The sequence below is a fragment of the Conger conger genome, chromosome 13 (assembly GCF_963514075.1).
Source record: "Conger conger chromosome 13, fConCon1.1, whole genome shotgun sequence".
NCBI lineage: Eukaryota > Metazoa > Chordata > Actinopteri > Anguilliformes > Congridae > Conger > Conger conger.
In genome coordinates, this window is record NC_083772.1 from 37,588,117 (window position 1) to 37,601,175 (window position 13,059).

General features: G+C 43.4%; 1 protein-coding gene across 3 annotated transcripts in view; it reads right to left on the reverse strand.

The window, feature by feature from the left end:
• Positions 1-13,059, reverse strand: part of zgc:172282 (leucine-rich repeat and fibronectin type III domain-containing protein 1-like protein) — a 122,158-nt gene that overhangs the window by 11,785 nt on the left and 97,314 nt on the right. For 2 of the 3 annotated variants that reach the window (XM_061216159.1, XM_061216160.1), the window contains 3 exons: positions 6,541-7,181; positions 4,855-4,967; positions 4,129-4,449 (listed from right to left, as the gene is read on the reverse strand). In XM_061216159.1, the coding sequence (XP_061072143.1) occupies positions 4,900-4,967; positions 6,541-7,181 (709 nt within the window). In that variant the 3' untranslated portion in view covers positions 4,129-4,449; positions 4,855-4,899. The remainder of the gene's footprint in view (positions 1-4,128; positions 4,450-4,854; positions 4,968-6,540; positions 7,182-13,059) is intronic. The other variant, XM_061216161.1, reaches the window with a different exon arrangement.

Consider the following 13,059-nt stretch of genomic DNA (forward strand, 5'->3'; position numbering starts at 1 on the left):
TTACTGAACCACAACATTTCATTTGGGTTCGAGGCCTTGATTTGGGCATTCCAAAACTAGGAATCTTTCTCTTTTCAGCTATCCAGTTGATGTACTGGTGTGCTTAAGCTTGTTGTCCCATTGCATGATCCATCCAGCTGTCGGTCAGACGAAAAGGTAGTTTGTGGCAGATGGAATATGTTTAGCGAGGAAACCGCAGTAGATTCAGTTATTGTGTTTCATCAAGGTCCTCTGGCTGTGAAAAAGCCCCTGGATTTTATTTTACCCCTCAACACCGTGTTTGACGGTTGTTAAGGTAATATTTAGTATTTGTTTTTTTGCCAAACACGGTGTTGTATTTTTGTATTCAGGGTATTCTAGCTGCCAACCGTGGCATGCTACTTGAAAAGTTTATTTATTTTTCCATGGTTCAAGTTTTATCTGTTTGATCACTCTTGTACTTTCCTCTAGGGTCTTCAACACACTTGTCCCTGTTTCTGATTTGCACTTTATTGTACGTTGCTCTGGATAAGAGCGTCTGCTAAATGACTGTAATGGAATGTAATGTTGTACATTTGGCCAAACAACACGCCGGTGTCAACTGTCCAGAGGGCAGTGCTCCAGAAGACTTGTGGTTCATTCAGGTGCCATTTTGACTAAACTGAATGTGAAAGTAACTGCTTTTATATACAGGCAGTAGGGTTTCCTGACGATCAGCGAATTGTGTGCACTTGGCTTGCAGCACCTCATTTTGATTACCTTCTAAACTGATATTGAAGCAATAAGAGGATACTTACTTTATCACACCTGGCTTCTGCATAACGACTTATTTTACGTTGAATAAATAACGGTGTGCGTAATATTTGTGTGTTATTTGTCATGAAGTTAGAGTTATGTACTGTTGGGATTTTGTGGGAACTAGATTAAGTTCCACATTCTTTTTCGCATTGTTGTTGGCAAGATGTCTTCCCTGTGATAATATCACATTTGACATCAGGGACAAATATTTAGAGTATGAGAGAGGACGAATTAAGGGAACTGGTCTTTAATACACAGAAATGGTTTCAATTCAAGACCCGTGTAGCCATCGGCAAACTCCTCGCCAATATCCGGAATGGCCTGATTCAATTTACATTTTTCCCAAAACCAATTTCAGTACTGTGTCAGTAGTTTTCGTCAAACGGAGTGCACAATTCAGTGATAGCCAGATTGAACTTGTCAAAGATATGATTATGAGTAATAACCCTGTTTGTCCTTGGTAAATGAGGCATGAATCCAGATGAATAAGTGCTGTGGGTTTTAAGAGTCTTTGGGGGTCAGGGGGACAATCACACAGAGCAATACATTCCCCTGTACTGGTCTCAGGGGACTCTGAATCCAATCCTTGACTAACATTCAATATTTCGGATGAGAAGCTTGGTGTGATGTTGAGATGTTGAGATTTTTCTCCTTCCTGTGAAGCCGTAAAAACAGTTACAAGAACAGCTAATGAAATTCAAAACTAATTATTAAAATTCTATAATGAGTTTAGGTTGCTGTTTGTTCTTTCTCTTTTTGTATATAATACATGTGTGTAATTTGAGAAACTTGGCTAGAATCCCATTGCAGTGATAGGGCGCCTTTTCTATGTGAGATGAGTGTTATTATTTCTATTAAAGAATGGTAATTCCTGCAATATCAAATCCACCATTTTCTGTGGGTAATTAATTCAAGTGGTACACGCGATGTATACTGGTGTTATGACAAACCCTTTTGTCATGTTGTTATTACCCTCATAACAAGCCTGGACTAAGAGAGGTTAATTAGTATCAAGGCTTTCTCCCATATAAACAAGGCCGGTAAGAGGTTAACATTGAAAAAAAATTAATAAAACAAAAAATACATCCAGGAATTATAAGGATGTGTTTCTCGCCGGCCCTGTAGTGATGAATGAATACTAATTAAAAAAATATGTCTCCAACAGAGATTAATGCTTTTGGGAAGGGAAAGGTGCTTTGCTTTAAAAATCCAAACTGGAGTACAAATTGAGGTTGTTACTTGAAGAAATACACATCGAAATCGATGCAGCGGGTTTGGGCCGTGCAGTAGAAGTAAAAAAATAAACACACCATCCATCTTGACTCTGTTACTCACTTTAACTTTTAATTCGGCTCATTCCTCAGAAAAGGGATCCGTATCGGTGATCGATAGCGCGATTCCGCGGGCCGGCTGGTGATTGGTGGGTTTTCCCGTCCGGCGAGGCGGGAGTGGTGGGCAGCGCGGCTCCGTGACTATAAACGGCATCGACGTCCACAAACGCCCACGCGCGGGCGGGTGTGAACGCGCGCCGATGGGCCCTGCTTTCAATCATCGCCGTTTCTCAAAATCAAGGCCATATTTCTTTTGTGTCCGGGCAGCGCTTCTGAACAAATGAACGGGAGGAGAAATGTTCTACGGGCTGTACCTTCGCTTTTCCCCCCAAGGTCAAGCCACTGGGTATTGAAAGAGGAGCGATGTTACGGGTGGCTTTGTGCTCTGCCGTACGCCTCATCTCGACTCTCCTCGCACACCGTGTCCTTTAATATTCCGCCGTTTCTACCTCTCCCACCGCCCCTCCGCTTCCACCGAACCCCTCTCGCTCCCTTTTCCCTTAAATCTGCCAAAAAGGGCGGCATAAATCATATCCGCGGCAGGAAAAAACGCGGCCCCGACGATATATTATTCACGACGCCGTTTCGTAGCGATGATATTTAATAGCCTCGCCTGTCGAGTGAAACATCGTCTATGTGCAATCGCGCTCCATCACCTTGTAATCACCTTGTTGTACAAATTGTCGGAGCACCTCGAGGTTACACCCGACGAAACCCCTTTCGAGCGAACCTGGCTTAACGCAGAATCGGAAAAGTGTTATTTTGAAGTTAATGCACCTTGTCATGAACATATTTTGTGTGGGCCATATGCTGTAATTTGATGTGAAGTGATGGCATGGAAACCGGCCGTACAAAGCGACGGATGCGGCAGAAGGCCGTAATTTGTACGACTTCAATTATGCCATTGAAATATATTCATTTCCGTGAATAGTTATCTTGAACCGGGAAAGCAATAGGCTATAATTTGCTTTGGTGAGGTCAGTTTGCACGCTACGCTTCAATTACACCGTTGAAATACAGGTGCATTCGCTTTTGTTTACTTGCGCGGATAGCTCATTGACTTAAACCGTATTTGTAAACCCAACAAAACTGCAAGACAAAAATGGAGAGAGAGCGAAGCACAATACCAGGTGCTTGTTTCTGCACTGGGTAGGAGATGTGTTTAGCGCTCCTGACACCAGACACCCCAGAGCTCACCTCTTCCTCCCTGACTGCTCAAGGCCTCAATTAACTTTGGACCCAACACGGCTCATCGCTTGCTAAATTTGACTTCTTAAAGAGCAGCCTTGGCCTTTAATTAGCGCAAGTCTGTTTGCTCAGGCACGAAGGCTGGTAGCGATGGTTTCTTCAAAGGGAAATCAGTCAAAATGCTTTTCAAAACAGCTGCTGGGGTTTCACAAGGGTTAGCTCCACTGGTTCGGTTCTTTACTGAAGGATGCATACCCCTGCTTCACTGACTGATGCAGATAAAATGTGTTGAGCTAGGCTGAGGACTGAAAAAAGCTGACAAAAATATTCTTTTTTGCAGAATAACCATCATTTTCATAAAGGATATCAGTGCAAAATATGATTATGCTACAAAAGGTTCAACCACGCTTTGTGGAGGGGAGACCCAAACACAGTTTATCTTGATTAAAAATAAACCAAAATAAACTCAAATCCAAATCCAGCCCTGGCTTTCATTCCTCCCAGGTAGTTAAGTGAACAAGCAGTGCTGCTGATTGGCCAGACTGCTATCACGCCTGACTCCCAGGCAAAGTCAGGGTGGAAATCCAGCAGTTCTCCGCCCTGGAGGACTGTGATTTTGGGAGCGTTGCCATTTTCCATCTCCTTTTTCATTTAGAAAATGCTGCTATCACAATGAGGTAAGGTCACCACCACAGAATAAGAAAGGACATGGTGTTTTTGAAGCCTCGCACCCCGGTCTCTACACGTCTCTGCAACACGCGCATCTTTACGTAACCACCTCTCTTATGTAACCGTCCATCTCCCCGTCCTCCCCCGCAACGCTCAGCCTTACCTTCTGCATTTCTCTTCCTCCCGGGGTCAGGGCAGCCAAGCGCGGCACCCGGTGCGGTTGGTGCAGTCGACAGACACACAGACAGTCTGAGCCACAGGTATAGAAAAACGTGTTTATGCTCCAAAGCCGGAGGTGAAGGGGGGGCGCAAGTGTCAAAGAGTCCGGTTGCCAAGCGAAAGTCCTCAGGGTCGTCAAGGAGGGACAGTGTGGGAGTATTCTCGGGTATAAGCAAAAAAACTGGTGGTGTTGGGGTGGTCCAGTGGGAAAGGGTAAAAACGGTCCCAACTTGTCACCTCCATGATTCCAGCGGCCTGGAATGTTCTGGAAAACAAGAAGAGAGACAAAACAAGACCGGTCGATCATCTCAGCAACTATAATCCCGATAGGAAAAGGGGGGAAAAGAAACAGTTATACATCGATGTCCCTGATGTGTCTAAAGCTGATTCGAATATAACCGCTGTCATTCTCATAAGATGTTAAGCGGAAGCGTACGTCTCCACTTCTGTGGGAGGCCGCTTTAGCGCAACTTCACCTATGAACGAGAGCGCAGTTCAATTACAAAAATAGAGAGGCCCTGCGTGCTGCGCTGGAGGCTTTGACGGTTGAATAGCTACAGGTTTTTTGAGCTAGAATATCTGACAGTACCAGAAAACCCTTTTTCTTTTTTTTTCTTTTTTTACAAAGCGTAAGAATGAATGGAGTGGGACGGAGGAAAGGTGCCATTACTCTTCAGAGCGACAGGTGCTTCTCCGGGAGCGGCGGAGGGAGTCATCAAATTTTAAAATCGCTCCAGTCGCGATGGATCTTCTTGTCTTCCCCGACCTGAGCAGCTTGCGTGTCTAGGAGAGACGGAAACGGACATGAAAAATGAGCAGGCGCTCTTACCCGACGAGCCCGGAGCCCCCGCCCGGCTTCCTCCTCAGGAGTCCGGTTCGGGGGGCCACCGCGTTCAGCCCGGACACGGGCGAGGGCACTCTGATGCGTTTCGCCGGAGTTCTACGTGACCAGAATGAATGCACTTTCTGTTGCGGGAGGCGGCCGGGGAGGTATTTAATTTTCAGACCTCTATCGATTGAAACATAAGTGCGAGGCAGCGCAGGGAGAAAAAAAAAAAACAACTCCGTCCATGACCGGGGAAAGGAATTTCAAGGTCCCGCAGCTACCCTCCGAAGCCTTCTGCAAGGCTGAACCCATGCGCCCGACTTCATTTGCATTCGTTAATAGGCTTAATTGGATCCAGAGACCGCTCCCTTAGGGACAGCGGCGGGTGCCCGCTTTGAGAGATGTGTTTGCGGAACGCGAAACTAGAGTTGCTCACCCCTGAACAGGATTCCCTCTCAGGCAAGGTCGGGAAGTCTGGGTCACCAATGACTAATTGGCATAATGGGCATCTTTTCTAATTAAAATCACGGAACCATTTTTGTTTGCATAAGAGAAGGACGGTCCGTCATCCCTTGTTATTTATTAATTTAGAAGAAGAGAGCACAGCTGAGAAGAAAATGTTGTGGGTGAATACAGAACTGCACTGCACTGCAAAAAGTCTTATATAAATCTTATTTCTATAACTTTTTTGGTAAACATTTGACTCATTTCAACATTTGCCAATGGGGTGAGAATTTCACTTGTCAAGCGAACAGTAACTTAAAACCCGCTAATATTTTCTACTTGGAAAAAAAAACTCAAGTCTTATTACAAGATTAAAAACGCTTGTCCATTTCTTCCTCCTCACTTCTCATTAAAAGCTGGATATCAGAGACAAGGACACCCTAATTGACCCTGCTGGGGGCTTCAGCTGAAGAGCTCTGCTCTAGATCTCAGCTGCCAGGGAGCCAGAATGGCTGCTGGTCTTCAGTGTGTTTCAGCACCACTGATTCACTTAAGGCATTGATTGGCAAAATAATCCACACGCCTCGTCCTCAAAACCAAATTAGTTGCGGACTGAAAGGAAACCAGCAGGCAAATACCAGCAGGCACTGCGGCCCTCCAAAACTGGAGTCTCCAGAAAACCCCTGCCCAAGACTTGAATTATCTTGAATGATTGCATTATAGAACAATGCAGGCCTAGGGGAAATATGTAAATATTTTGGATTCAAAAACCTCTATCCTTTACTGAGCTTGTCTGGTGTATTGGAACCTATGAAATGCTCTCAAAAAGTGCAAACCCTGGTTTATGGTCCACTTGGTTGGCCCAACTGTACCAGGCAAGATTAGTCAAGCAGAGAAAAATATTTGAATCCAAAACGTATTTGACCCAGGTGTGCAACAATGATGTCTTAAGTATTTTATCCTAGACTTCAATGTTCTGTTGTCCCACCAGAAATGCACATTTCAATGCTATCCACCTAGAACTCTGAACGTCATCGCGTGTATCTTGCTGTACAAACAAGGCGAATAGGAACCCGGCGCACTTACCACCGATCGCTTCCCCGCTCTTCGCCTCTTTGGCGGTTAGCGACGGTCGTCTTTTTAGCTCTATGCAAGTCCTGGACTGCCGCCTCTGTGTGGGAGACAGAATGTCCTCCCCGGTCATCTGAACCTTTTCGCAGTCCACCACCAAGGTCATGGTGTTGGACTCCTTCAGAGAGGAGGCGGGGGCCGCCCCTCCCGTGACGCTGACCCCCCCACCGCCCACCCCGGAGCACGTGAGTATCTGCTCCTCCTGGCCCTCCGCCCCCTTGGAGGAGGACCGGGCCACCTGCCCGCCCTGGCCGCCATTGGTCTGGGAGCGCACGTTAGCGATGGCCTTGCCGCCTTCCCCGCTGCCCTGGTGGCTGTAGACCTTGTAGCGGATCATGAGGATAATGATGAAGACCAGCACGGACGCCACGATGATGCCACCGATGATGATGATCATGGTGCCACCCAGGAACTGGCTGTGGAGGGACTGGCACTGGCTGTACTCGGTCTCCGTCACAAACTGCACGCAGCCCACCTGCCGCGTGGCGGTGAGGGAGGTGATGCCGTCGTCGTAGACCGCCAGCACGCACAGGTCGTACTCCCGGCCTGAAACCAGGTCCTTCACCAGGAAGTCCTGGCTGGTGGATGGGATCATCCTGCAAAAGTGAGGGGGGGAAAGCAAGAAACTGTCAGGTGCTCTCTTTGTCAACTGAAAAAGAGAAGAAGTCATTTTAAAATGGAACATTTTCCAAACATTGCTTGAGCTGGTCAAACCATGTTGAGCATGGAGCTGGCTGAACTGGTTAACCAGCTATCAGCTGGTTTCAAAACCTAGCTTGAGCTGTTTTTTTCAGCAGGGCTAGTACAGGGGTGTCAGATCTTATCCGAAAAAGGCATGCATGAAGGCTTTTGTTTCAGTTCAGCACTATGATTCAACTAATGAAGTAATTGTGGTCTTCTATCTATCACTTTGATAAGTAGAATTACATGTCTTCGCACTGGGCTAACCAAAAACAGGCATACACAGCAGCCCTTTTGAGATCAGATCTCATAGCCCGGGCCTAGCACAATGTAAGCTGGGCCATTTCAACAAGTGTTTCTGTTAATAAAGTTGTCTGCAAAAATATGGGCACCCCTGGTCAAAAAGCCTTTTACAATTAATATTCAAGTGCACAGTGAACCTGAATCTAAATGGTACAATGTTAAACATGACACATTTCCTAAAATCTTAAAGCAAGATTAATTTTTCTTTACATTTTTTATAGTTTCAAAATAATATTGTATGATTTAGAGTTCTGTCGATCACATACAGATTAATTGTAATACACATTAAACCGGGGGTGCCAACATTTTTGCACCCCACTGTATAATGCGCTGATTACCAGCACAGAATGGACTCTATAGATAAGAATCCCCCAGCGATGACATGGACCAATCTTTAAGTCATAAACAAAACAAAACTTTAGGAGGCAGATGACCATACGCCACTAGTTGTTGTCCGTGAGGAAATATCCATTTCAGTGCTCATTGCACACTGTTACCGCCAGACCTGGGTGAATTACATATCTGTTTTGGATTCAAATACTTTTCTGCGCTCTATTGATCTTGCCTGATGCCACTGAGCCTGGCAATAGGACCAGAATGAGGGGATTGCATGTTTTGAGAGTGTTTCAACAGTTCCAACACACCAGACAAGCCCAGTAAAGCACAGATGAGTATTTGAATCCCAAACAAATACATAGTTGACCCAGGTCTGGCTTCTGCATGGCTTGTGGAGATGCACGCTTGCCAGTCCCAATAGGAAGAAGATTGGTGGGTAAAGCTGCAAGCAAATGAGAGAAAGGAAATGGAGCAAAATAACTCTAGGGGAAGTTAATTAGACCGCTGAAGTTAGCAATCCTCTCAGATGTCTTCTTCTGATGTCAGAAAAGAAAATGAAGCCCAACACATTTTGGCCAAGATTCAGAGCTTCTGAAAGCCACATAATTAAGGCAGTGCCCTTTTTTTTGTTAATGAAACCTTTCACCCAGTTTCTGCAAGGCTGCATCAACATTGTAAGTTCCAAAATAGCTCAAATTCATTTTTGCTGCAGTAGGCTTCACGTTATGTCGAACGCCATTGACTGTACGCCGTAGCTGTGTTGTTTTGTTGCAGTCATGTTGCTCGTCCATAATCTCATCGCACGTTGCGCTTTAGTCCCACTCACAATTGTGAAAGAGCTCGACCCGCACTGAGTCATCGGTGGGAAGGTACAGCACGTACATTTGGAACTGGTTTTAAATTCTCAACTCTAAAGTCTTAAAGGGAGTGCAGGAAATAGGAGGATAAAAAAAAAAAAAAAAACCAGCAGCTTAAAAAAAAAACCCGCTTGGGTACATACGCTCCCTATGACGAATAGCAGACTCTGTACTCGACGTTAAGTGGGTGCTCACCACTCAGTAGGCACATTCTTTCCCGCGGTGACGACCAATGGTGTCCTTGAAGAACAGCAGCTGCACTGCAGCCATGAAATCGAAGCGGCAATCCTACCAGGACTTTTGTTAGATTGCGCATCTAATGATGCGGTGGGAGGGTTCGATTGAACAACAGTTACTGTTTTTCTTTCTTTTCTTCTTTTTTCCACTTTACTTTGTCAACCCTCTTCATTGAAAGGTGAAAACCCCTGAATCATGTTTCTGGAAAATGTCAAATTTGGCGTTTTGATTCATGTTAGTCATTGTTAAGTTCATTAAATCAAAATGCCATTATGATTTCATTAACTTGATGTGGGCAGTTTTATCATGCTTTTCTAGTTAGATGGACTTTTATATTCATAAATTAAGTCAGCAGTAGATGTGGGAGTAAGATGAGTGTGTGCTTTTATTAGGACAACAAGAGGGAAATTCCTAACAAAGTATGTAAAAAAAATAATAAAATCTGTCCACTTAATTGCAGTGTGATTAATCAGGAGTAAATGGCTATGGTATTACGTACTGTTATTCTCCTTTAAAATAATAAGTACGGTCTACAGATCTTTAAAAAGTACAGACATATAATTTGAGATCAGATAGCACAAACATTGATTTGGTTTATTTTAGTTTTCATACTGGACACAATAATGCCAACTTAATAAGAAGTGTTGGAAAAATACTGTTTTCACTGTGTGCGGTATGCTTATTCGAAACTATTCAACAGCATCACAAGTGTTTGCCATGCCGTGAAGCCACTTGTATGGTGGAGAGAACGAGACAATAGCATGTGTGGTTTTCAGCGTAGCATTCTTTTCATGTTGATTCATGCTCGTATTATTTCAGATGACAGCTCTGTTGAATACTAGTCTCAACATTAGTCGGATGACAAGTAACATAACAAAATGGATGTTGAGATACCACCCCAGTCAGTCTGATTATAATATAAATACTGATGTAGGTATCAAATCCATTGTTGCTCAATAAGAGCTAAATTGTAGTGTTGTCTTTGCATAAGCCATATTATTAATGCAATTATTTTGAAATTGGGTACGTTTGTACATGTCTTTCGCTACTGTCTATAAATTGTAGTAATTAGTAATGGTAGTAGTAATCATTGTGGCATGAAGTAAGCAGTGTAAAGCAGCAGTGATCTAATGATTTTTCAATTAAAATGTGTAATTCATTTTCAATAATTAAGATTTTGAGGGGAAAAATCTAAATTAAAATGTCACCTACAAGACACTGAACTCAAGCAAGCATCCTAACTCAAGATACCACACAGCCTGGAGCACACAGAACCTGTTTACCTGACACTGTACTAAAGATCACTGGGGGTAAAGAGCAACGTCTCATCCCTGTAAATCTCAAACCGATTATGTAACCTCTGCTCCATAATCTTAAAGGTTTACTCGCACATTAAAAGGGTATTTTAACATTAATATCATGCTTCTGCTTGCGAGGGATTTCCTTTTTCACCGCCAATGAGACATCCAAGCATCATTACAATTAATAATCTTATGCAGGATTACTTCACTAAGCAGCTTTTTTTGACAGGTGCAATTGCGTGTTTTTTGGAAGTTATACCACAAGTACTGAAAATTAAAGACTCGCTACAATACTGACCTTTCATATCTGCACTCAATGCTGTGAAAATGCTGGGGGTTTCATTAGCACATTTAACTCTGTGGGCAGCATGTAGCCTAGTGGCTAAGGTGCTTGACTGAGACCTGGAAAGTTGGTCGTTCAAACCACTCTGTAGCCACGATAAGATATGTGCAGCTGTTTGGCACTTGAGGAGGGGCATACAACTCTGTGTGCTGGTTTTTGTTCCAACCAATTACCTTAATTTATTTATTTTTTAAATGATGTTGTTTCACTCCTGTCCTGTACTTGAGCAGAGTACAATCTTTAGGATACACTAGCAGACTGCAGCTGGTGCATATACAAATGTCTGATCTAGACATTATTTAGCTAATTAATTAAGAGCAGATTTTGGCACAAAATCCAGAAGCGAATCCGCCCTTGCTATGCACCAATGACCTTGAGCAAAGCCCTTAACCCCGCATTGCTCCAGTGGGGATTGTCCCCTGCTTAGTCCAATCAACTGCAAGTTGCTTTGGATAAAAAGCGTCAGCCGAATAACCAATTTATTTAAAAACAAACCGTCCTAATCTTATTTTTCCCTGTATCAGACAATACACTTTGAGTACTTTCTTTCTCATTTCATGGGTTATGTGCTGTTGCCATGCTGTGAAAAGCATCTTTGTTATAATTAGTCCCAATAGGCTGCTCTGCTGATTCCTCCCTCCGTGTGGGAGAACCGTGAGAAAACATTAAGGAAGAGAAACACAAAATATGGACTGCGCAAAAAAAATCGCCTTACCTCCCCACTGTTTCTTACTACGTCTGTGCTGTTCCACCCTCACTACAGTATATCGTGATGGTATGTATTATGTTGAGGGGGGCTTTGCTTTATCGCCTTAATTAAGCGTAGGAGTTTAATTGGAGAAGGTGTAAAGGAGTTTTTAAAATAAAACAATTGCCAAAGTGCTAAATCCGTGCCTTCATAATAAATCCCTAATCCCATTCAAATACGGAGATGCTGGGGTGTCAGTCTACTGGAAAGCCTCTTTCAAGTTTGTTCATTTGACTTCCCTCAGCCTGTTTATTCTTCTAAACCCCAGGTGTTATACACAGAAAATATTTTTAAAATACATTTATAGAACTGCTATACATAGTTATTGCATGAATTCAGTAGTTTTTTTAACATAACACACATTTTCTCTTGATCATAAAAAATATATATGTCTAATACGTCACTATATATAAATTGGGCCATAATCATATAAAAATAAATATGTTTACGCTATGTTTCTTCTTGTAAAACATACAAATCAACATACAGTATACAGGTTTCACAATACTTTTGCATATGGGTGCTGACTTCTGGCCAACCGGATAGTCTTTTGCTTTATTGTCCATTTTTATTTTGATAAAATAACATCTTAAGCATCTTGAGCAGGTGGGGTGATAATAAATGAGATGTGTGTGTGAATTGGGTACGGGTATTGCTTCTGACTCTTCTCTTCCCAGGAGTGCTGCGGGAGGAAGGTTAATACGGTCTGGGTGCCGCGTCGTCCTGGGAGGAATGCCACGAGTGGTTTCAGAAGAGGAGGAAGCGAGTAAACTGGCACCAGTGCAGAAAAGGAACACGCTTTTTACTTCCTCTTCCTGTATTGTACCCATTTTCTGTGATTATTTTAGGTCCTAGAGCTCTCTCCAGTTTTACATGCCCGTTCTCCAGCAACTCTCATGAGCTTTACCGAGAAGAGACAGGTAACCTGGGTCTCAACAGGGTGCTGATGTTAAGGTGAAAACAAAAACCAGCACACCCTGTAGGTCGGAGACCACTGGCTCAGGGGTCAGAAAGTAAAAATCTTGTCATGTCTTCTCATGTTTTCATGACTGAACTTCAGCCAGATGATTTCAAAAATTAGTTCCACTAATTAGGCTTAGGAATTGTGCTAATTAGCAAATTCAGGTGATGGTACCAAAATAAGGAGGAGGACTGTTACTTCCTGAACCTAGATTTTCCAACAACCGCGAGGACGTATTTAAGTGTGAATCACAGCTCCCCTTGACATAATGAGACCGGGACAAAGAGAATCCCTGTGTTTCTCCTGACTGGAATAGAAAGCATCCACACTTGCACATTTATCACAGCACGGTGACAGACGCCTTTGTTTGCACAGCTGTGAAACAGTCTTTTGCTTGCGCTACTTTCTCTGCAGCTTTTTAATCCGTCGTGTTTGTGAGGCCATCCCATCCCATTTCAGGAACAAACGCAACTTTCCGACGCCGATTCTGCCTTAAAAGGACAAGCCACTGAAACGATTAGCCGTCTCAATGAATAATTCCATCAAATTGAGAACTTACATAGTTTGCTATGTAAAATAAGGCACGGGATATCAAGTGAGACAAAAACTACAATTGTAAAGGTTGAATAAAATGGAGTAAAATGTTCTGGGCTTCTGAAAGGTCCCCATGGTAGTCATCTGAAATTAAATGACCTGTAATCAAACGC